Source organism: Lampris incognitus, chromosome 8 (genome assembly GCF_029633865.1).
Source record: "Lampris incognitus isolate fLamInc1 chromosome 8, fLamInc1.hap2, whole genome shotgun sequence".
Classification (NCBI taxonomy): domain Eukaryota; kingdom Metazoa; phylum Chordata; class Actinopteri; order Lampriformes; family Lampridae; genus Lampris; species Lampris incognitus.
The window spans coordinates 29,864,374-29,887,188 of NC_079218.1; the positions used below are offsets into that span (position 1 = coordinate 29,864,374).

The 22,815-nt window shown below is 42.6% G+C and overlaps 1 protein-coding gene across 1 annotated transcript in view; it reads left to right on the forward strand.

Annotated features, from left to right (window-relative positions):
* The window catches only part of LOC130116758 (connector enhancer of kinase suppressor of ras 2-like), a 61,523-nt gene extending 41,583 nt beyond the window's left edge, over positions 1–19,940 (forward strand). The window contains exons 9-22 of the mRNA XM_056284793.1: positions 7,457–7,603; positions 11,593–11,753; positions 11,967–12,172; positions 12,763–12,852; positions 15,410–15,600; positions 15,817–15,865; positions 15,984–16,162; positions 16,316–16,389; positions 17,143–17,214; positions 17,403–17,470; positions 17,969–18,069; positions 18,174–18,669; positions 19,551–19,750; positions 19,893–19,940. Coding sequence (XP_056140768.1) covers positions 7,457–7,603; positions 11,593–11,753; positions 11,967–12,172; positions 12,763–12,852; positions 15,410–15,600; positions 15,817–15,865; positions 15,984–16,162; positions 16,316–16,389; positions 17,143–17,214; positions 17,403–17,470; positions 17,969–18,069; positions 18,174–18,669; positions 19,551–19,750; positions 19,893–19,940 — 2,082 coding nt within the window. The remainder of the gene's footprint in view (positions 1–7,456; positions 7,604–11,592; positions 11,754–11,966; positions 12,173–12,762; positions 12,853–15,409; positions 15,601–15,816; positions 15,866–15,983; positions 16,163–16,315; positions 16,390–17,142; positions 17,215–17,402; positions 17,471–17,968; positions 18,070–18,173; positions 18,670–19,550; positions 19,751–19,892) is intronic.
* The last annotated feature ends 2,875 nt before the right edge of the window (positions 19,941–22,815 follow it).

The window sequence follows — 22,815 nt, forward strand, 5'->3', positions numbered from 1 at the left end:
GATCCTCCCACGTGCTACGTCCCCCTAGCGAAACTCCTCACTGTCAGGTGAAAAGAAGCGGCTGGCAACTCCACATGTATCGGAGGAGGCATGTGGTAGTCTGCAGCCCTCCCCGGATCGGCAGAGGGGGTGGAGCAGTGACCGGGATGGCTCGGAAGATTGGGGTAATTGGATGGGTACAATTGGGGAGAAAGAGGGGGGAAAAAATTAACCTGTTTGTTAGGCTAAAATAAATTGTAGAATATATAATAGTCTACGGTATATGATATTTGGCTGTTTAGGCATATTGTTGAAACACAGAATAACTGTCTAATCTTACTATGTTTGTGTTACAGATTGAACAGATCAGATATGCTCATTTCATGTGCTGTTAGGCTGTGAAGACACTAAGCCTACAATGAAAACAAGAACTCTTTAAATTGGGCTGAAACTCTACATGTATTGTGCAACTGTGCATTATGGTATAATTGAAACGGCCAAAAGAATGGAAAAGACTCTCAATCTGCTGCCATTGTTATGACTGATCATGCGCCGCACCGCACGCATGCATGCGTAGGCTGTTTTCACAGGTCAAGACAGGTCAGGACAAATCATCTGAATAAAAACACCTTAGGTATCTTAAGGATATTGATTGCAAAATTATTCATATTCAAAATTTATTTTTGTTGCATAAACCTGACTCACTCATGACCCATCTGAATTTCACATACATTTTCTTTTGACCTGCGCCCACAGGTGGCACGGGTAAACTGCAGGTCTCGCAAACCTTGAGTCAACCTGCGCATCACTAGTTTATTTATATGTTTCTTTGTGTGTGCATAAGTTGTAGTCTTGTGCATATTTTTAACCTCTTATAATCTATAAACGGTGTTCGCATTACACACCTTCTTTAGCAGCACGACGCTGGTTCACGTTCTCGCAGTTACATACTTCACACTTGGGAGCTTTCCTGTAAAATCACAATCTTCTGCTTTTTGCCATTGAATAGCTACACCCACAATGTGATGTAACTATGATATAACTATGACAATGTGATATAACCCCAGCTATGGGTTAAATAGTGCCACTGCCTAGTGGATACCTTGGGAGAGGAATAGGCTACGGGAGTAAACCCCTACAGAAAATCAATGTTGTATCTGTTTAAGTCGGAGAGTACTGCTGGCGTCGTGTGGCTGCTGCTTCTCCCTCTCGTAGCCCCCCTTCCCATCCACCCCGTATGTCTATGTTATGTTTATTTGTTGTCTTATTTCACCCCGTTTATTGTAAAGCGACTTTGAGTGTTAGAAAAGCGCTATATATAAGATTGATTTATTATTACTGTATAACTTTGAAAGCTTTGTTTATTATTATGATTAGATAATAATAATGATGATAAAACTATCCAAATAGTGACTGTTAAACAGGCCTAGAAGTAGAAAATACTACCAACTATTATTTTTCCCTACAATAACTGAAGCATAGTCTAGGAACTCTTTGTCCAAGCAGGCAAACTGACCCTTAGTTGATACAGGAATTAACTGACTGAAAAAAAGGCTCAACTTGGCCGTTACAGGGTACTATAATAAGCTCTCGATTGTAAACCTGCATTCTGTACCACAAAGGATTGTGTAATGGTAAACACTTAGAGATATGTCTTGTTTCTGTGAAAAGAAAGGGGAGGGGGAGACCCAACAACTGTAAATAAGGTAAAGACCATATGACAGCTTGTCGAGATGATTGATGGTAGAGCCTTCTGCGGCTGTTATGGACTAGGAGTACACAGCTGGGGTTTGGTCAGTATGCTTGAAATACTCCCACAGGCTCAGAAAAGGAAGAGTACCCCTTGTTTTTCCAAGAGCATCAATGAAACATGAATCACAAGTAGGGATGACTATTAAGATAGCTTTCATCAACTTTTACTCTTGTTAGTGCTTTCTTTTATTAGGCATAAATCAACTATCAAAAGGCAACTGTGCAAATGACCTTAAAAAGAAAACAATACTTGTCATCCTGAATGCAATAGGAGGCTTATGGAAACATTTGAGTGGTACCAACAGGGGTACTGACAGACAGGTCAAAGCAGATTGATGCCAGTAAGGCACATAATCAAGATATGCAGGTTGTGCTAAAATGATAATTGTGGTTTAATAAAGCCTTACTAAGTTCTCCAATCCTAAACTACACTTTGTGTGTTTAACTACGTTTTAAATACAATAGTGTTGGGATTTTCAATGTCATTCCTAAAGTGTGCAACATTCTCTACTGTGAAAGGCTCCCATTAGTGGAGAGTTCAAATATAACATCATTTCTTCAGAATGATGCCTCCCAATGCATGCATGCGAGAGAAATAGCTGCTATAATGGCATGCCTCAAGTCAAAGTGATTAATGTGATTAGTCAGTCGTTAAATTTGACCTTATGAAATAGAATCTGATCATCTATTCATGAATTATTATTGATTCATTAATCCCTACTCATCAGTGAATAACAGTAAAAGACCCAGATGGGTTCACAAATACAAATATAGGATGCACAGTATGAAATAATGGCAGATTGGAAAATGGGCTTTAGGCTTGATCTTGTAGCGGAAGGATGTCTAGCAGACAGTAACAGTCAATAACAGATCATTGGGCCTCTAAAACTATGATAATAAAAACACCAGGAAAAGAAGGGGTGCTTTTGCTTCATCAGTATTTCTTCAAAAGCCAGCTGAATGAACTAAATCAGTAAAATGCAGAGTGCAACATATTAGGATTGGGCAAATACAGACGTAGAAATTTTGGCTAAGAAAAAATGGTGTACCAGGGGCAGTGAAGCCGCTCAGACTGTTGAACTGTGCCCCTGGTAGACCAACACTTGTACTTTCGTATGTCATTTCAACCCCTGTTTTTACAGATGGGCAGGGAGATAAATCATACAAGGAAAATGAAAATATACTAAAACTGAGGTATATTAACATTGTATCAATATGCTAGAGTAGATTGACTGTTTTACAAAACAAAGAACTTATAGCTCTAAAACATGCATGCATGCATGGTATTGGCTGTCCAGATGTATTAAAACCAATAACTCGTGAAGGAACTACTTTTGTCAGTTCTTAGAAAATCTTTTGCATGTCTGTCAGTTACTAGTGCAGCTGCAAACAGGAGGACTTGGGTAGAAGCAAGCCTATCTGACATAGACAGCTCCCACACACTGCACATTCGCATAACTAGAATTGGTAAGACATTATTTTATGCCAGATCTGACAGCGGCACCCTTTCTTTTTCGCTCCTTTACATGGAGTATGTCTCGATGTAAAGATTAGATTACTCCCTTTCATTTTTGTTGTTGTTTTTTTGCACTCAAAACCAGCTGTTCTTATGTGGTCTTGTCACGAAATTAACTTTCCTATTTTAAAACTTTACAGGCACATGTATTCAATTCACAGATGGTTGGCATTCAACATTCAACACACATTTCAGAGCAAATTTGTGTGGGTAAGAACATTTCATCAATCCGGTGTTGATTTAATTTTGGCAGTTCTCATAAAAACAAATTGAAGAGAAAGTTTAGAGAATGTTAAAGCAGTTAGGCCCATTGTGTCTATGGACAGCATTTTTTTTTTGCAGCCATCAAAAGTGGATTACATTCATGACATCTTATTGTTCATAACACCAGAGCCTACAACAATACCAGACAACTGTTTTTGTTGTTTTTTTGTTTATTACACCAGGTAATCCCATTAAGATTACATTTTTTTTTGTCAAGAGAGACCCGGCCAAGAAAGCAGCTGTATGGTAAAACATAAAACACAAAGATTACAAGCAAATAACATGCAACAATTTACATAAGAGGTTAAAAAGTGAGGGGAAAACCAAGGCTGGTATACATCTGCCCTACAGTATTCCCCTCTGCAATGGAGGCCAATGCCGTAGGGCATGAACACAAGCTATTGGTAAAGAGTCAAGTCAAACTTTACTTATATAGCACATTTCATACACAGGGCAAGACAACGTGCTTAACATAAAGTGATAATACAATTGCAACACAATCATAAAAGTGCAAATGTAGTAAATAAATATGCATATCAACAGATGTTAGTGCAATTATACAGGAATCGGAGCAGAATATACAAATATCAAAATATGCAAAGCATGCATGCACACACACACACACACACACACACACACACACACACACACACACACACACCAAGAATTTAGCCGTAAGCTGTTGTGAAAAGTAAGGTTTCTAACCTGCTTTTAAGACTGTTCAGTGTGGAGGCCTCGCTCAGGTCCTCAGGCAGGATGCGCCATCTACTTGGGGCGTAAAAGGCAGCTTCCCCTGCTTTAGAGTTAGTACAAGGGGTGCTTAAAAGACCACTGCCTTTGGACCTGAGAGTTCTTGCTGATTTGTGTCTAATTAGCATGTGTTTTATATACCGAGGTACAAGGCCATGTAGAGCTTTGTATACAAGCAGCATAATTTTAAACTTGATTCTCGTTTTGACAGGGAGCCAACGCAGAAATCTAAGAACAATTGTAATGTGTTCATTCTTTTTATTTCCAGGGAGAACAAGTACAGCTGCATTTTGAATTAACTGTAAAGAGAGGCTGCAGCCTGTGCTGTGGCTCCTGGCCATAGGGGCATTCATGAGATATTATAATAATGAACAATGAAGCATCACCTTACACAATAACAGGATGCTTAGGAAGAAGATGTAGCAGTGAATAAATTAAATAAACCTTTGGCATACCAAGTGGTCTCTGTTGCTGGTATAAGTTATCTGAAGAGAGTGATTTATTTTAATGAAGAGGCAATTCTGTCAGTGTTGGATAAACTGAAACCAATATTCAAACAAGCTTTAAAGTCAAGGAGAAGATTTTGGGGTTAAGGCATCACAAAACAAGAGACTTGTGTTTTTACAGCTGTAAGGGATATACTATAAAGTATGATTGATTTATATATAAAAGTACATACGCTCACACACACATACACACACACACATATATATATGTATGTATATATAGCGTTTTTTCCGAAACCACCAGTGGTGTTGAGTGCTCAACTAATGAGGAGCGGAATATCAACATGGATACAGGAAAAATCTTTTTTTTTTATTAAAATTAAAATCTTTTTTCCTGTATCCGTGTTGATATTTCAGTTTTTTATTTTTAATAAATTTGCAAAAATTTCTACAAAATATTTTTCATTTAGTCATTATGGGGTATTGTGTGTAGATTGATGAGAAAAAAAGGAATTTAATCCATTTTGGAATAAGGCTGTAACATAACAAAATGTGGGGAAAGTGAAGGGGTGTGAATACTTTCCGGATGCACTGTATATATATATATATATATATATATATATATATATGTACGTTCAAACTTGTGCTACATGGGTACTGAATTCACATTTAGGGCAGCAAAAAAAAGAAAATTTAATTTGTTAATTGTCATCATTTTACAGAATAGGACATTCTGATGCATCTCATCTATCATCTGTGTTGAAGCATTCCACTTTAACTCAAATAGGATGTGGTTGGCTGTAATAGCTAAAGGCATAGGTCAGTCACATGTGGTTTCTTTTTATTGTCAATATGCTTAAATGGATATTTTACAATATGCAAATGCAGTATGTTTTGCTTATATAGTACTGCTGCACATGTATGAATGTTGTGAGAAGATGAATTATTATAATCTCTGGCAGTGGTCTATTTTGTCTTGAAATAGGCTAATCTTTGATAGAGATGGATGACTTTTTTACATTGCCCGTGACCTATCAGGTATTTGATCAGCGATGTTGGATTATTTACTGGTTTAATTTTTTCAGTTTGATATTCTTTGCAGGTGATGTTTTAGTTGTGTTTAAGTGGAGCACTGTCTGGCCTCACGACCCATACAATTGCTGCATCACTATTTCAAACAATCTAGTCAACCCTGAATGCGTGCCTTTGTTTATCTGCCTAAAATGTGGCCACTGCAGAGTTTGCAGACTCTTCTGAGATTGCAATCATCTACATAAGAAAGGGAGTTTATTTTCTTTTGATGCATCCCATGCTGTCCCTTATTCCCTCCTCTGCATCCGTAACAGATGGTACCTATACAGCCAACACTGTCTCTATGGCTGCCATGGTTCATAGGGATTTTTTTGTGATGACTGCAGAACCTGTTAATCATGTCCTTAACAGAAGAGTCCAGGAACGTCGGCCTCCTTAACCAGAAAGGGTTTCCTCTGGACTGCCTCACTCTGAGCTCCTTTTTATACATGAGCTCCTTTTCATACAGAAAGGTCAATGTGTGAGAAAGGCTGGCTCTCAAAACTGCATGACGCCAACCTCATATGAAGGAAACATTGCTGACACTGTCAGTCTGTGCACATAATCCAGTGGGTATGTAAGGGTTCATTCATCGGTATAGGTCTGTAATGGTTCAAATAAGCAGATGAAACTCCTAGGGATTTTCTTTAATGTCTCGCCATCATGTTCTAGCATTGCTGATCTTGTTGGGGATTTTTCTTTTTAATTAGTTTGGTATATCTAAGGAGGTCAAACTCAGGGTGAAATTCATTGCTATAATCTTTTTAAATGTGGAACAACATAATTAACAATAATATGATAACAGCATGATAACAAGAGCAACATCGTAACTGATGGCATTTAAGCTTTTTTTAAGTGTGTACAGAAGGAGATTGTGAGTGAAATTTTTGTGATTTCCCCATTTTGGTGTAATAATAATAATAATAATAATAATAAACCAACTTTATATAGCGCTTTTCTAACACTCAAAGTCGCTTTACAATAAAAGGAGGTGAAACAAGACAACAGCTAAACATAACACAGACATACAGGGGTGGATGGGAACTCCTCACTGTCAGGTGAAAAGAAGCGGCTGGCGACTCCACATGTATCGGAGGAGGCATTTGGTAGTCTGTAGCCCTTCCTGGATTGGCAGAGGGGGCAGAGCAGTGACCGGGATGGCTTGGAAGAGTGGGGTAGTTGGCCAAGTAAAATTGGGGAGAAAGAGAGGGGGCCCCCCAAAAAAAATTGTTCAGACATGCCTTTATAAAGAGACACTCCAATCTAGTCTTCATAACTAACTCATAAGCACTCAATACCACAGATAAATCTGATATGTTCCCATCTTTGAATCCTCATTACACCATTGTTTGAACTCTGCATCACATAGAGCTCGTGCTGTATCGATGCAGGCCATAGATGCTGTAGTGAAACACCAAAATAAAAGCAGTTAGTAAGGACATTTTTGTGTTCATAGATTCTGATGGGTGTAGCTTAATTTTGTCAGGAGTCGATATCAGGGCTCGTCATTTGAGCGGGGTACAAAATCAGTGATGGCATCCTTCACAGAAGGATTTTCCGGAAAGAAAAAAGGCTCTTCTTTTTAATAATTCTTCACAAAACCTTTTTGGATAATGTATTGTGTTTATGCATCCGCTTGTACTGATCTATTCTTAACTCTGTTGGTGGTCTGTGGCAGGTGGGCTGGCAGCTGAAGAACCTGGTGAACTCCTTACGTGGGGACCCCTCAGGTGTAACTCTGACACTGAAGAAGCGCCCACAGAGCACGCTGACCTCCACTCCTGCTCTTCTGAAGAACATGAGATGGAAACCCTTAGCTCTGCAAGTACGACTATTACCTTCATCCCCCTCATTCTCAGATTTCATTTATGCTAGTGCTCACAAACATGCACACGGTTATGCGCATGCATCTGTACACGTGTGTGAGTCAATCAACATTTCAATCAGTCAATCAAACTTTACCTATATTGCACATTTAATACATTCAAAATGCAATGCAATGTGCTTTACATTAAGTCAAAATACTCAGAAAAAAGCAGGGCAGGATAAATGATTATGGGACAAAAGGAAAACAGTATGATTATGCATATTAAGCACCACAGAGATTCAAGGTTTTTGCCATGGCATATGAAGATTGATGAATGTAATCAGATTAGGAATAATACAGTACAGACTCAACACCAAAAACCTAAATTAATCCATAAAGGGGCGTCCGGGGTGGCGTAGCAGTCTATTCCGTTGCCTACCAACACGGGGATCGCTGGTTTGAATCCCCGTGTTCCCTCCTGCTTGGTCGGGCGTCCCTACAGACACAATTGGCCGTGTCTGCGGGTGGGAAGCCGGATGTGGGTATGTGTCCTTGTCGCTGCACTAGCGCCTCCTCTGGTTGGTCGGGGCACCTGTTCGGGGGGGGACTGGGGGAAATAGCATGATCCTCCCATGCACTACATCCCCCTGGTGAAACTCTTTACTGTCAGGTAAAAAGAAGCGGCTGGTAACTCCACATGTATCGTAGGAGGAATGTGGTAGTCTGCAGCCTTCCCTGGATCGGCAGAGGGAGTGGAGCACCGACCGGAATGGCTCGGAAGAGTAGGGTAGTTGGCTGGGTACAATTGGGGAGAAAAATTTGGAAAAAAATTAGTACATGAATGGCAAAGTATGACATTTGTACCAATAGGAATAGATGATTTCAAAGCAAATAGACATATACATCAGAATCAGAGTCAGAATCGACCTTATTGGCCAAGAGTGCTTATGCATACAAGGAATTTGATTCCGCTTTACTGCAGCTTCTAGTATTTGCATATATTATCACTCACAAAACATCGCTTACATACTAAAATGTTTTGATTGTATGGGTTAGGTGAACAAACACAGCATAAACATCCCCAGTGTGATGCATATGTGAGGCTTTGTACATTTCAAGTTAGTTAGTACATTGTGTGGATGTATTTTGGCCAAAGCTCTATGATTAGAAAGGTGTGCTTGAGCATAAGTCGCTGCTAGATGGAAATAAGGAGGGTATATGTTAATGTAGCGCTGCCTCTCACCGAGTGCCGTGGTAAGTGCTTCTTCCCTCTGCCTTGGGCCCTGACCAACTAGAGCACAACGAAACTCTGCCTCCTCCCTCCTGCATCTTCCCTCTCCCAGTCTCTGCTTCTCTGTCTTCTTGTCTGCATCCCCACCGCATAATTCCTTTAACATCCCACTTTTTTAACCTAAATTCAGTTATTGTTCCTCTCGCTATTTTAAATGAAATAAGGTCAAACGTAGGTATGAGCATTGTTCCATAATGTGACAGATTACTAAAATATGCATCTAGGTATCTTCTGAAGTTATTGCAGATAACATTAGACTTGTGCACTGCTATGAATCAGCTGTGCATTGGTTTATTGATGGAGAACATCTTCTGGCAATTTTGATGGTTAGCTGACCTACTGCTGTTTTGATAAGCTGTTCCAGCATAATTTAAACAGTAATGAATTTGTCTTGTATTTTAAAACGTATTTCCAACGCTTTTCATATTATACGTTATTATGGCGGCATGGTGGCGCAGTGGTTAGCGTGGTCACCTCACAGCAAGAAGGTCCTGGGTTCGAGCCCCAGGGTAGTCCAACCTTGGGGGTCATCCCGGGTCATCCTCTGTGTGGAGTTTGCATGTTCTCCCCGTGTCTGCGTGGGTTTCCTCCAGGAGCTCCAGTTTCCTCCCACAGTCCAAAGACATGTAGATCAGGTGAATCTGCCATACTAAATTGTCCCTAGGTGTATGAATATGTGTGTGTGTATGTATATGTCAGCCCTGTGTGATGGTCTGGCGGCCTGCCTTGGGTGTCTCTCCACCTGCCGCCCAATGACTGCTGGGATGGGCTCCAGCATCCTCACGACCCTGAGAGCAGGATAAGCAGTTCGGATAATGGATGGATGGATATATTATTATTATTATTATTATCCATCCAGCCATCCATTTTCCAAACGGCTTATCCTGCTCTCAGGGTCACGGGGATGCTGGAGCCTATCCCAGCAGTCATTGGGCGGCAGGCAGGGAGACACCCTGGACATCCTGGGACATATGCCGTTTGCACTTGCATTCTGGTTTCATGGGCAATAATTAACCAAATGAAATAATTGAGTCTGGGGACTTCCTGTTTTAACCAGGACTGTCAACTGATTAAGATATTTAAGTGAGATAATTACATGATAGGTTGCGATTAATCATGATTTTTTTAACATGTTAAGGTTTGCAAATTATTTGCGTGCTAACATGTTAACTTTAACAACCCTAGTTTTAACATAATAAATCTGACAAATAGGTTTGGCTAGAGTTAATTTAAAAGACACGACTTAAGCAAACATACTGGCTATATTAGAATAATAACACTGAGTTAGGGCAGCACAGTGGCACAGTGGTTAGCGCGGTCACCTCACAGCAAGAAGGTCCTGGGTTCGAGCCCCAGGATAGTCCAACCTTGGGGGTCGTCCCGGGTCGTCCTCTGTGTGGAGTTTGCATGTTCTCCCCATGTCTGTGTGGGTTTCCTCCGGGTCCTCTGGTTTAGTCCAAAGACATGTAGATCAGGTGAATTGGCCATGCTAAAATTGTCCCTAGGTGTGAATGTGTGTGTGTGTGTGTGTGTGTGTGTGTGTGTGTGTGTGTGTGTGTGTGTCGGCCATGATGGCCATTGTCCCTAGGTGTGAATGTGTGTGTTGACCCTGTGATGGCCTGGCGGCCTGTCCAGGGTGTCTCCTTGGCTCCCGCCCACTGACTGCTGGGATAGGCTCCAGCATCCCGTGACCCCAACAGGGATAAGCGGCTTGGATAATGGATTGATGGATGGACTTAAGCAAATGATATCTCAAAGATATTTTTACACATGCTGCCTGCGACTTGATGCAGACGCTGTCGGCTAGATAGATTCAGCTAGATAAAGGCAGGGATAACTGAGGGGCACACAACCCGGTTTCACACACTTGTTAAGAAATTGAACATCTCAAAGAAAAACTTGTATTTTATAACCTAAATCCTATTTTCATATCATTAGGAGTCAAATGGTGCAATGGATAGCAGGCTCAGAATGTGTTGAGAAGTGTCTGAAAACACCTTCTATTATGACAAATGTTAAGACAATCCCAGTACAGTACAGTCAGAATGATGATAGATCTTTTTTTTGCATTTTCTTTTTGCACTTCTCTCCAACTCTCTCATGCTCCCTCTGTTGTCTTCCTGCAACAACTCACACCTCGCCTGATGACAAAGTGAGACTTCTGCCCCGGGTTAGACTGATATCTATACAATTCGTGGCGAAGGCTCTGTAGACTCCTTTCAAAACAGTCTGAGCCTGTTGGTGCTAAAAAAGAGCCCTTTTAGTAGATGTTATTTGGCAAGCTCTGTTAGCTCAAAGGATTACTGTATGTTGCAGGTTGGTGAGCAGCAGTCGGCTGAAGCGAGCTTGTTCAGTCATAAATCAGTTTAACAGATTCTGCAAGCCATCCCTCGGTTTGACACCTAACAACAGGAAGATAAGGTTTAGGTTTAGAAATACGGATGTTTTTCTTTAAACGTACACTTCTCAGGTCATGGTAGAGACACACAGTCTAAATCATTTGGTTGTAACTGAGCAACTAAGAATTCGCTCTCTCTCTCTCTCTCTCTCTCTCTCTCTCTCTCTCTCTCTCTCTCTCTCTCTCTCTCTCTCTCTCTCTCTCTCTCTCTCTCTCTCTCTCTCTCTCTCTCTCTCTCTCTCTCTCTCTCTCTCTCTCTCTCTCTCTCACACACACACACACACACACACACACACACACACACACACACACACACAGCCAATCTTTCCTCAGAGCCCCAGCAGTAGTGTCGCCACATCCACCAGCACTCTTAGCACTCCTTCAAGGAGGGACAGCTGCGCTCTTCAGGACCTCTACATCCCCCCACCACCGACAGAACCCTACACCCCCAGGTGGACACACACAACACAACACCTATAAGTGTGTGTGCATACACAGGGCATGCTTTGATCAAAGTGTCGCCCTATGAAATATAACTATATTTTGTGTGTGTGTGTATATATATATATATATATATATGTGTGTGTGTGTGTGTGTGTGTGTGTGTGTGTTTTTGTGTGTATTTCGGTTGTCTTATCTGTGGAGACTCCACTGAGTTGTATTTCTTTCTTATTTTTCTCTTTCTTTCTTTTCAGAGATGACACAGGAATTCTGGCAGGTGATGATCCCCAGTCTGACAACACGGTTGCGAAGGGCTCTGAGTCACCAAACTCCTACCTGGACCAGGAGTGCAGGCGGCGCTTCCCTCTGGTGGAGGAGGATGCTATTCTTTACTGTTACGAATACGACCAGAACCAAAGGCTGTCACCGCTTCACAGAGGAAGCACTCCCACCTATGGTAGGACACCCAGGGGTGGGCAATCTTATCCACAAAGGGCCGGCGTGGGTGCAGGTTTTCGTTCCAACCAAGCAGTTACACACCTGATCCCACTAATCAACCAGTAGAGTCTTTGCTGGGGGACTTGATTAGGAGACACAGGTGTGCAACTGCTTGGTTGGAACAAAGACCTGCACCCACACCGGCCCTTTCTGGATAACATATCCCACCCCTGACTAACTGATTGCTCTAATCCAGGGATGGGCAATCTTATCCAGAAAGGGCCAGTGTGGGTGCAGGTCTTTGTTCCAACCAAGCAATTACACACCTGTGTCTCCTAATCAAGTTCCTCAGCAAAGACTGTACTGGTTGATTAGTGGGATCAGGTGTGTAACTGCTTGGTTGGAACAAAGACCTGCACCCACACCGACCCTTTGTGGATAAGATTGCCCACCCCTGCGGTCTATTCCCTCGTGTGAGAGCCACGGATTCAATGTTTGCATGAAAGCCATGTTTGCATTTGTGAGTTTTTTTTTTCAGATGTCTTTTGGCTCATTTGATGTTTATTGTTACCTGTATATTATTGACTTTCCCCACACTCTGTGCTCCAGGCAGGCTAAGGCCCATCTCAATGCCGGTGGAATATAACTGGGTGGGAGACAATGAAGACCCAGCAAAGCTGAAGAGAGAGAGCAGGAGAGGTGAGTGGGAGGAAGAGGGAAAGAGAAAAGGGGGGGAGGCAGAGAGAGAGAAGAAGGGAGAGAGAGTGAGAAGGAGGGGTGAGTGGGAGGAAGAGGGAGACGGAAAAACAGTTGAGGTGCAGAGAAAGCGTGAGACAGAGTGTACATGAGAAGAGAGAGAGAGAGAGAGAGAGAGAGACAGTGAGAGAGAGGGAGAGAGCTGATGTGAGTAGGAGGATATCTCATAATATGGCCAGGGGTTGAGCTTTTACCTCACCCTCTCAGATGTCTGATCCAAAAGGCTAAGAGGGCCTGTCAGAATGATAACATGCGGAAAATCCTCCCGTCCAGTCCTGTTGTCTGTCTCTGTCATTGCCTGCATATCTGTCCCTACGCTTATGTTGTCACGGCTTTCTAGTTATTTCATAACTCGTTCTCACCGTCTTTCTCTCTGTGCATTTTCTTCTCACTGCCTCTGTTTGAAGGAGATCCTCTGAGAGTTGACGTGTTTTGTGCTTTCTGTTAAGCCTATAGGATGCGACTTGAATTTCCTTTTTTAGTCTTGAAGAAGTTACCCTGGAGCGGTGCGTTTTGATTACTCAAATTGGGAGGGGGGGATGATGAAATACTTTCCCCTTGGGCTTTTCCATGAAAGTGAGGGTGCTATATTTACCTACAATAGAAAGTATCTTTGAATATTTGACAGCTGCCTGCCTGATGCCAACTCACGACTGCTCTTTAAAGAACAAGAATGCGACCCTCCTGTACTCGTGTACATCTTCCGTCCCCGTACCTCTGACTTGTATTGCTGGACAAATATTGTAATGTGCACGGCTAAATAGACCCACTAGCCCTTGGCTAACGGGTCGGACCCTTTAGTCGACTGGTTAACATAGTCGCCCGTGGTGCGGGAGACCCGTGTTCGCGTCCCGGCTGCGACAGTTCCCGGCTGCCCATTGAATTCGCTACAATAACGATTCATCATCAGTGTTGTTCTGAGAGCTGTTTAGTAAGGGTGCATTCAGATGGCAGTTTTGTACCTTGCATGTGCGACTGCTTTTCATTTATTTCAGTGAAACAATGAGCCTTGCGTCTCCTTTGCCTAACTTCTCATGTTTTTTTTTTTAATTTGCATGCTCCAAGAAGAGGCGTTGAAAATATTTTAACTTTTTTAAACTGACACTTAGGGCGCCTTGTGCTTCCTCTGTCATTCTATCCAATCCTCTCTGGAGCTGGTCCTTGTGTGACATGACCAAGCGGGTTCATCAAAATGGAGGAGAAGCTCATTTTAGCTGTGTATGAACACCGTGGCATATATGATCTTAAAAAGCTGCATTATCATAATTTGTAATGCAAAAGGGAAGGCCTGGTTGCTTGTCAGTCGCTGGTTGTTGGTCACCGGTCCGGCCCCTTCCTCAAGGGGATGGGGCGTCCGGGTGGCGTGGCGGTCTATTCCATTGCCTACCATCACGGGGATCGGTGATTCGAATCCCCTGTTACCTCCGGCTTGGTCGGGCATCCCTACAGACACAATTGGCCATGTCTGTGGGTGGGAAGCCGCATGTAGGTATGTGCCCAGGTGCCCTGGTTGCTGCGCTAGCGCCTCCTCTGGTTGGTCAGGGCGCCTGTTCAGGGCGGAATAGGGGGAACTGGGGGGAATAGCGTGATTCTCCCACATGCTACGTCCCTCTGGCGAAACTCCTCACTGTCAGGTGAAAAGAAGTGGCTGGCTACTCCACATGTATTGGAGGAGGCATGTGATAGTCTGCAGCCCTCCCTGGATTGGCAGAGGGGGTGGAGCAGTGACCATGATGGCTCAGAAGAGTGGGGTAATTGGCCATGGTACAATGGAGTGGAAAAGGGGGGGGACAAGGGGACCACGCAGATCAGGTATACCTTCTGCTTTTAAGCATGCTAGCAAAATCCACCAACTGAGTGCCGCTTCTAACGCTGCTTTCCCACCAAAAGAAGTAATGCTACCATGTAACTGAAGCAGCAGCACAGCTTCATACCAACAAGTTCATCTGACGACACCATCAGCCTATACAGCATTAGCACTGGCATTAAGCAACAACAACTCGGTGTTTTCAAAACAAATTGAAAACTTACCACAGAATTCATATACTTTGCTGACCTGTCACTATGCTAATTCCTTCTTATTTCAGTTGCTGAATGATAACAAAGTAGTATAATACAACTCGGGGTGGGGGGACAACACGATTCAATACATCCTCCATTTTGGCTTCTCTTCTTCAGTCTCGACTGGGGGGGGGGCATGTGATACTGAATAAAAATGTTTGACTGACACTCTGTTGCTTCAGACCTTGGTTCAAAGTCAAAAACAATGGTTTGAATGGCTAAGCTTACGTGCCAAACATTTATCTGTTGTTAGCCAAGCTGTCATTAGCACACCATGTACAGAACTATCTTGTGCTGTAACTCATGATGCAACACATAAAATGCGCTGTAAAAAGCATTTAGATTGTAAACTGTGTGTAAATGACCATGCTGTACTCACGAAGATCACTCTGATGAATCGGGTGCAGTAAAGGGATTTCCCGTGTTTGTACCCATCTAGAGAACTCCTTGCTGCGGTATCCCAGTGAGGACAAGGGCCAGGGGGAGGAGTACCTGATGGGACGAAGTTTGAACCAGAGTAGGAAGAGGAGTGAAAAGGGAGGCAGTCCTACCCACTATACACTTGTCCCTGCCCTACAGATGGAAGTATCCCAATCTACATCCAGCTCTGACTCCGCCTCACTGTACCATGTAAGTCCATTGGCAATACATATATGAAAATCTAATTTATTATGATGAGGTAGAGTTGAAGATGGAAACTAAACAAGCAGCACTGGGTCACTCTGCATCTAGTGGCTTTCAGATGTTTATTAGAATCTCAGGGGGCAACTGATTTGCAATCAGGTTAAAAAAAAATCTGACATGACTGAAAAAAGAGAAGAAAACCCGCTGCCTCTCATTTCGCAGGTGTTTGAACGGTCATCACTGCTCTCACGGTCAAAGAAGAAAAGTAAAGGTAAGGTGCATTTCTCTGAGCACTTTCTTTTCCTGAAACAGCAAGATATGAAAGCCACATCATAAAATAAATATTTTGACTCCTAGTCTCACTTCTGACCATTTATTATCCCATGCAGCTGGAAGCCCGCTGTCTTCAATCAGCAAGCGGCGCATTTCCTGTAAGGATTTGGGCCAGGCAGACTGTGAGGGCTGGCTGTGGAAAAAGAAAGACGCTAAAAGCTATTTCTCACAGAGATGGAAGAAGTACTGGTTCATCCTGAAAGACACCTGCCTGTACTGGTACATGAATGAGGAGGTGAGTATGTGTCAAACTGAAGTATTGGTTTCTCAGTTGGAAAAAGAGGGCACAAAGCAGTTTGTAAATCTGTGGCTATCATAGTTCAGAAGTTTTGTCTGCATCAGAATGCATGAGAGTCTGACTGATTAAAGCTCATCATATTTCTCACAGGACGAAAAGGCAGAGGGCTTTGTAAACCTCCCAGAGTTCAAGATTGATCGTGCCACAGAAAGCAAAAGGAAGTTGTGAGTGCTGACTTGATCTAATGTTTACTAAGAGGTTGTAATACTGGGTACTAGTTTCCCAAAGTGAAGAAAATGTTTTTCAATACTCTTCCTGAAGAAGACACTCATTTCACATTACTTGTGGAGCTAGAATGTTGTGAATAGTCCATATATAGGTAATCCTATGAGATCCTACTTTTGCCAGGTAAAAACTGCCTGTCTTAACTGTACAAAATATATTATTAACAATAAACACTGGACTGATAAACAGAATGCATTTGAATTGTGAACTACCTAATAACCTTGAGAGCAGGATAAGCGATTCAGAGAATGGATGGATGAATTTCCCCAAGGGGATTAATAAAGGAAACTTAATTAATTTAGAAGTAATGTATACGTGGTAGTACAAGTTGGTAAATAATATAGGGACAATAATTTGTAAGTCATGAAATGAGAATGGCTCTTAACTTTTTGATGGGAATGGATAATTTCATGTTTATTATGTCCTTCTAACTAAAACAAAGACTTCTAACATGACCTAAATTTCCACGGCTGATAATTTGGATAGAATTTGGAGACAATATAGAAAGCATAGAGATAACGTTGCACAACTAGCTCGTCTGCATGAACACGAGTCACCTGAGGGCTTTGTGAGTTGTAGTTGGTATCTGCGTGAGTTGTGATAAAACAATTAAAGAAAGCCAATCATTTTCTTCTTATTCAACAAATTGTCTGGTAGTATGCTCCAGTAATATACCTTTTAATATCTTTCAGTGCATTCAAGGCTTGTCATCCAAAAATAAAGAGCTTCTACTTCGCAGCAGAAAATGTCGACGACATGGTTCGGTAAGTTGATGGGGCGGAGTTGCCATTAGTTGCTGGTGTTTAGTGTAACCTGAGGGTGAGACACAGTGCATGCTGGGACAGGGCTAGTGTCACGACCAAGTGAGCTGATGTGACATGCATTGACATGAGATATCTGTAAAGATGTTGGAGTGCCACCTCGTTGGTGTTACAGCTGATGTCCTCCTCAGGTGGCTGAGCCGTCTCACCATGGCCGTGGCTGGCTATTCGGATCAGGACAGGATTCAACAGGACCAAGGTGAGAATGGGCATGGGTAAATGTCCCTCACAGCACTTCAACAGATGATGCATCCCCTCAAAGGGCCCTCAGAAGAAGACTGCAGGAAATCTTTAAAACCTTGTAACAGGACGTCTCGGCGTTACTTTTAGTGTGTTCTAGAGTCAAACTTGACTCATTTATGAGAAATAATTGTAGAGTTCTGTCATCTAGTCTGCACTTGATGGTATTCAAATTTGCTTCAGCTGACTCACAACTGGTATTTTAACTGTCCTTTGAACCTGTTAACACCTTAAACTGTGATGCCATGCCATATCCAGAGCTATGTGCACCATCACTTGTAATTTCAAACAGGAATCTCCCAATGAGCCGATTTATTTTGTTGTCTGTTTTTTTTCTTTGTAATATTAAAAGCACTACTCCTTTATTACTATATAATGATTGCCGAGTTGCTGAGGCCCTATCCTTCCATATTTATGACACTGTCACTGATGATTAAACATCTTTTATTCACACCAGATTACTGGAGCGAGAGTGATCATGAGGACATGGATTTGCCTTCAATGCTGAAACAGGACAGTCCACCACCTCCTTATGACACCTACCCCAGACCCTCTTCAGTGAGTCTCTGTTTGCCACCGTTTCAATAGATAGTAATGAACCTCTTGCTGTTATAGTCTTATACTTCCATTGCTGTTTTGTGCCAATGGTCTCATGTGTTAAGGTGAGTCCCTACCTGGAGCCCAAACGTGGCCATCTCTCCTCCTCTGAGACGTTTCAGTCACGCTCCTCTCACGACGAGTACCACCCCGAGCTTCAGGAAGGCAGCAACAATGATGGAGTCTCCCCTGGCCCGAAGTCCGGCAGCCATCGCAACTCGTGGCAGAACCTAGTAGAGACACCCTTGGCCAATACAAGGTTGCACTACCTGCAGACACTTCCTGTGGAGGGTGCTCTACTCCATGATGACAGAGGGCCGCTGCCTGTAGAATATCGCAGGCAGTCCACGCTACCTACACAACGCAGCCTGCTGCTGCAAGACCAATATGGACCTTTGCCTGTGCCCCTCAACCCCAGTGTCACTGCAGAGACTGGTGGGAAACCCCGCAGCTTCACTCTACCGCGGGACAGCGGGCTTCATGCCATCTTGGCAGCTGCTGCTGGTTCATCGGAGCACAGAGAGCCCCAGCACCATCGCTTCAACCAGGCCAGAGACATAGGTGAGACACCAAAAAACAAAAACAAAAAACTTAACACATTTTCACATCTTCTGCCACAGCAGGGGTCATAATGAATTGGTTTTGAGAAGGCGAGGTTGCTATAAGACATTGGCCGGACCCAGTAAGCATCAGATGTTGAATTCTCACCGATGATTGCTGCATTATTGGTTTTCGTTTCGAAGCCTCCCCCAATAGACCCGTGGGACAGTCCTTTAAGTATGGTGAAATTTAGTGTCCTAATTGACACTGATTTTTCTTGGCAGTCCAAGAGCTCTTTCGCGCCCTCTCCTCCCCCCCTCTCTCTCTTTCTTTCTCCCAACGTCTGTCTGCCCACCCCCCCCATAGAGATGTCACACCCCTTGGCGTGGTTTGGTGGTTGAGGCAAGTAGGAATCCTTTCAGACCACATCAATGTTAAATTCTCAACAGGACAAAGAAATATGCCCGAAGGCCTGTTCTCCTTGTCCACGTTTGTCTGTTTCTCTACCATCCACTTTCTCCACTACTGTCTTTAAAGACCAAGACAGGGCACAAAAACAGACGGCAAATATGAAATTATACACTTTAAAGAGCAGCCCGAAAGCTGCATAACCAACCACCTTGCAAAACGCATTGTGATCAACATGCAACGACAACAGATCAGCGTTTCTCGATTTCTGGTGCAATGTAGGAATTGTACCAATAGGTGGCAGTGTTGAAAACGAACAGATAAGGGGTATTCGGGGCCAGCCGCGTCCAATCTTTGCTTTCTCTTTGCAGTCTATGGCATTTGGTGAAGAAGAATATATTTATATTGAATGAATGGGAGATGTGACCTCAAAAACCGAACCGTAAAATAAATGGAGTGTTTGTTTTCTGTTTCTGATTGTGTGTCCTTGCTAGAATCGGAGCGAGACAGGAGGCTCCAGGCAGACTCATTAGGTGACCTGTATCGGGCACTGGAGCAGGCCAGCCTGTCCTCGCTAGCAGACCAGAGGCCAGGCACCCGTCTGGAGTACAAGCGCTCATTTGTCCGTCGTGTTAATGACCCACTGCTCAATGAAAAATTACACCGCCTTCGAATCCTACACAACACGCTTCAGGTATGATAATAACAGTTATTCTATACGCTACTTTATGTCCACGTTTTCAGATCCTTTCCATTTTTTGTGAAGTTGTGTGTGTGTGTGTGTGTGCTTGTCAACCATTTTGTTATAAATAATTTATACTTTCAACTCCCTACAGAATGTTCCTCTGCAAGGCACAGACCCTTCGTTAAGTTTCCTGGGCTAGCCTGACGACCGGTCTTTTGATAGAAACTGAACAGCATTACAATGACCTGTGTCTCGCTCAGCTGGGACCGCATTCCCATGGGTGAGAGATACCAGGAACCCTTTTTATATATGGCTCTCCAAGCCCAGCTCCTCTTCATGCTCCTTCAGCCTTGCTCGCTCTGCAAAAGAACTGGAACCTCCTGTCCCTTTTCCGTTCAGATCTAATCACTAATCACTTTTTCAGGGGAGAGCAATTGCAGGAGCTGAGAAACGATTTGTTTTCTGGTAAAGTAATCTGTCGTAGACCCGCTGAATTTCACGAATGGTGGATGAGCACTTGGAATCCATCTGAATTTTGAAAGCACTGTTGGAGAGCCCTGTAAGTCACTGCACACTCGCATGGCCGACCCCCCCCCCCCGATTCTGTAAAGTGTTGGTGTAATTTTCTAAACATTATGCTGGAGTTGTGTGCAGCCTCTCAATAAGTCTTGGTCTTACAATGAATGCAAAGCAATGGTATTTTGTATGTCTGTAAAAGTTTGTGATGCATGTATGCTTATTGAGTCTGTCTGTTCCATGAGTGTACAGGATGTTAAGTATATATTTAATATAAAATGTAATACAATGACAGTGACTACACAGTTTTTTGGGTGTAAATGTAAATCAAGTGCTGTGCCTCAGTGATTGTGAATGTACACTGTACTATTCCAAGACAAGTGGAAAATAACCAACATTGGCAGCAAGTTATCCCTCAAAACTGAGGCACAGAAACATAAAGACTGGCAATAATTAACTAAAATTGTAAATTCTAAAGGAACAATCAGAATACTTGTCTATTTTTGTATGCATGCCATTTAGCTGAATGTTTTTAAATGGGTTTTTATTCCTAAGTGTGTGTGGTCTCAATACTACCAGTGTCCACCTTCCACATTGTGTTTCTAACAATAATTTCGCATTGTATTGCAGGAATTGATTTTTTTTTTAAAGTGGTCTTCACTGAAGATAAATAACTGCACATAATATGTTCAATGGACGAGCATGCCTTTTAAAGCTACATCAGATTCCCTTTGCCATTTGAAAATTACTAAAGTTGCACAAGTGTGCCATACTGTTGCTACTTTACTTTTTATTAAATTAACTATGGCATGGTCATGCTCAAGCCCCCTCCCTTAAAGTTATGAGTCTTTACAGTCACAGTTTTTGGCAATCGGAGATTTAGCAGGGCACCCCAACAAGGATGCATGAACAACTTGGAGCATTCTCTGTATCTAGCCCTGTGCTCACACCAAAAGTGTCACGAGCAACAAAAGCAGCTGGCAGTCATTCGTCTTCGATGAAAGCTGGCAACAAGGAGCAGTGGGCAGCGCGACACCAGTGCCCAGGCCCCAGAGCATGGATTTGAAACTGAGCTGAGGTTAACTTAACGCAAATAAGCAATAGCACACTGAAGCAGAAACCAACTGGATATCTCTATGATATCTCTACTACAAACTTGATAGGCTTCTGGGCACAACTGAACGTGATGTCTGCAGCACAGCCTGAATGACCCCCCCCTGCAAGGGGCGACGGCTGCTGGAGAGCTGGCAGCTAGCAGCTAGCAGCTAGCTTTCGGGATGACTGCTGGCTTTCATGATGCTTTTGGTGTGAGCCCAGGGAAATAAAAACCAAACAGATGTAAATGCAATAAACATGCACTCAACAAACCCTGGCATTGGCATTCATTCAGCAAGCAGATGCCAATGGCAGCCTTGAAATAAATGTCATTTGTGTGATTATTCAGCAGGGAACCACATAAAAGAAAGAAAAAAAATCTCATGTACAAATAAAACAAACCACAGACTTATCCCCAGTGCACAAACACACACAGTATAACAGTATGCCAAAAGAAATCTCCAAGATAGTGAGTAAATGGGTAAGGCTCAAACAGGTATGTTTTTTTAATTTACTGTCACCGTATGTTTCAGATGCAGGAGGCTCATAAAAACCATACAAATCTTGCTCAGTGTTGTCAGGAAGTTCAAACCAGATAAGAAAAAACCTAAACTTTGAATCAAATCACATCAGATTTTACAGACTCGGCCCTGGTCGCGACACTGTAAATGTGAGTCTGGCTTAGAGACTTGGCACGTCGCTCTCTCTCTCTCTCTCTCTCTCTCTCTCGCTCTCTCTCTCTCTCTCTCTCTCTCTCTCTCCAATCTACACACTATGGCCCCCCAGTGCCTTGTTAAAATTAAGGTTGTAACTGCATAAAAATATGATACAGTTAGAGCCTCTAATGCAAAATACATACAAACAGAAGACATAAAGTCAACCAAAAATGTATAGAAAGTGCTCTTTATGGACTAAACCCAGTTTCTTTTTCATTTCAGTTTCATTCATGTTCAAGTGATGCATAACTGCAAGCTCTGTAAACATATGAAATATTTAGTTTGTGCTATATGATATAAAACATTCACATAGACTTAAAATGTGAGGAAAATGCTGTTTAATATTCCCTTTTTTTCTTTTCTTTTTTTTTTAGTTTCACGCAGTGTTTAAGATCATGACATGAATGACATGGAAGAGGAGTAGGAAACACGATAACACATGATTCAAGTCACAAGTTCTTCAAAACCATAAAAGGGCTGAGTGCAAAATATGAGCTCACCTCGCCACATCCTGAGGATGCACAACGTATCGAACATGTTAATATCTAAAGATGTATATGTCAGTCCATTCACAGACAGTAAATGCTCCAAATCCTGCCCCCATTGCAAGCAGTAAATTATCCTGTTTGGTTTGTGGGATAGCAAGTATGACTGGATACCATGACGGAAGGAGAGGAGGGAGAGACGTGTAGCTCCAGAGGCATTAGTCTTTACCACACACCGTCTCTGGACACAGTCTGTCATCCA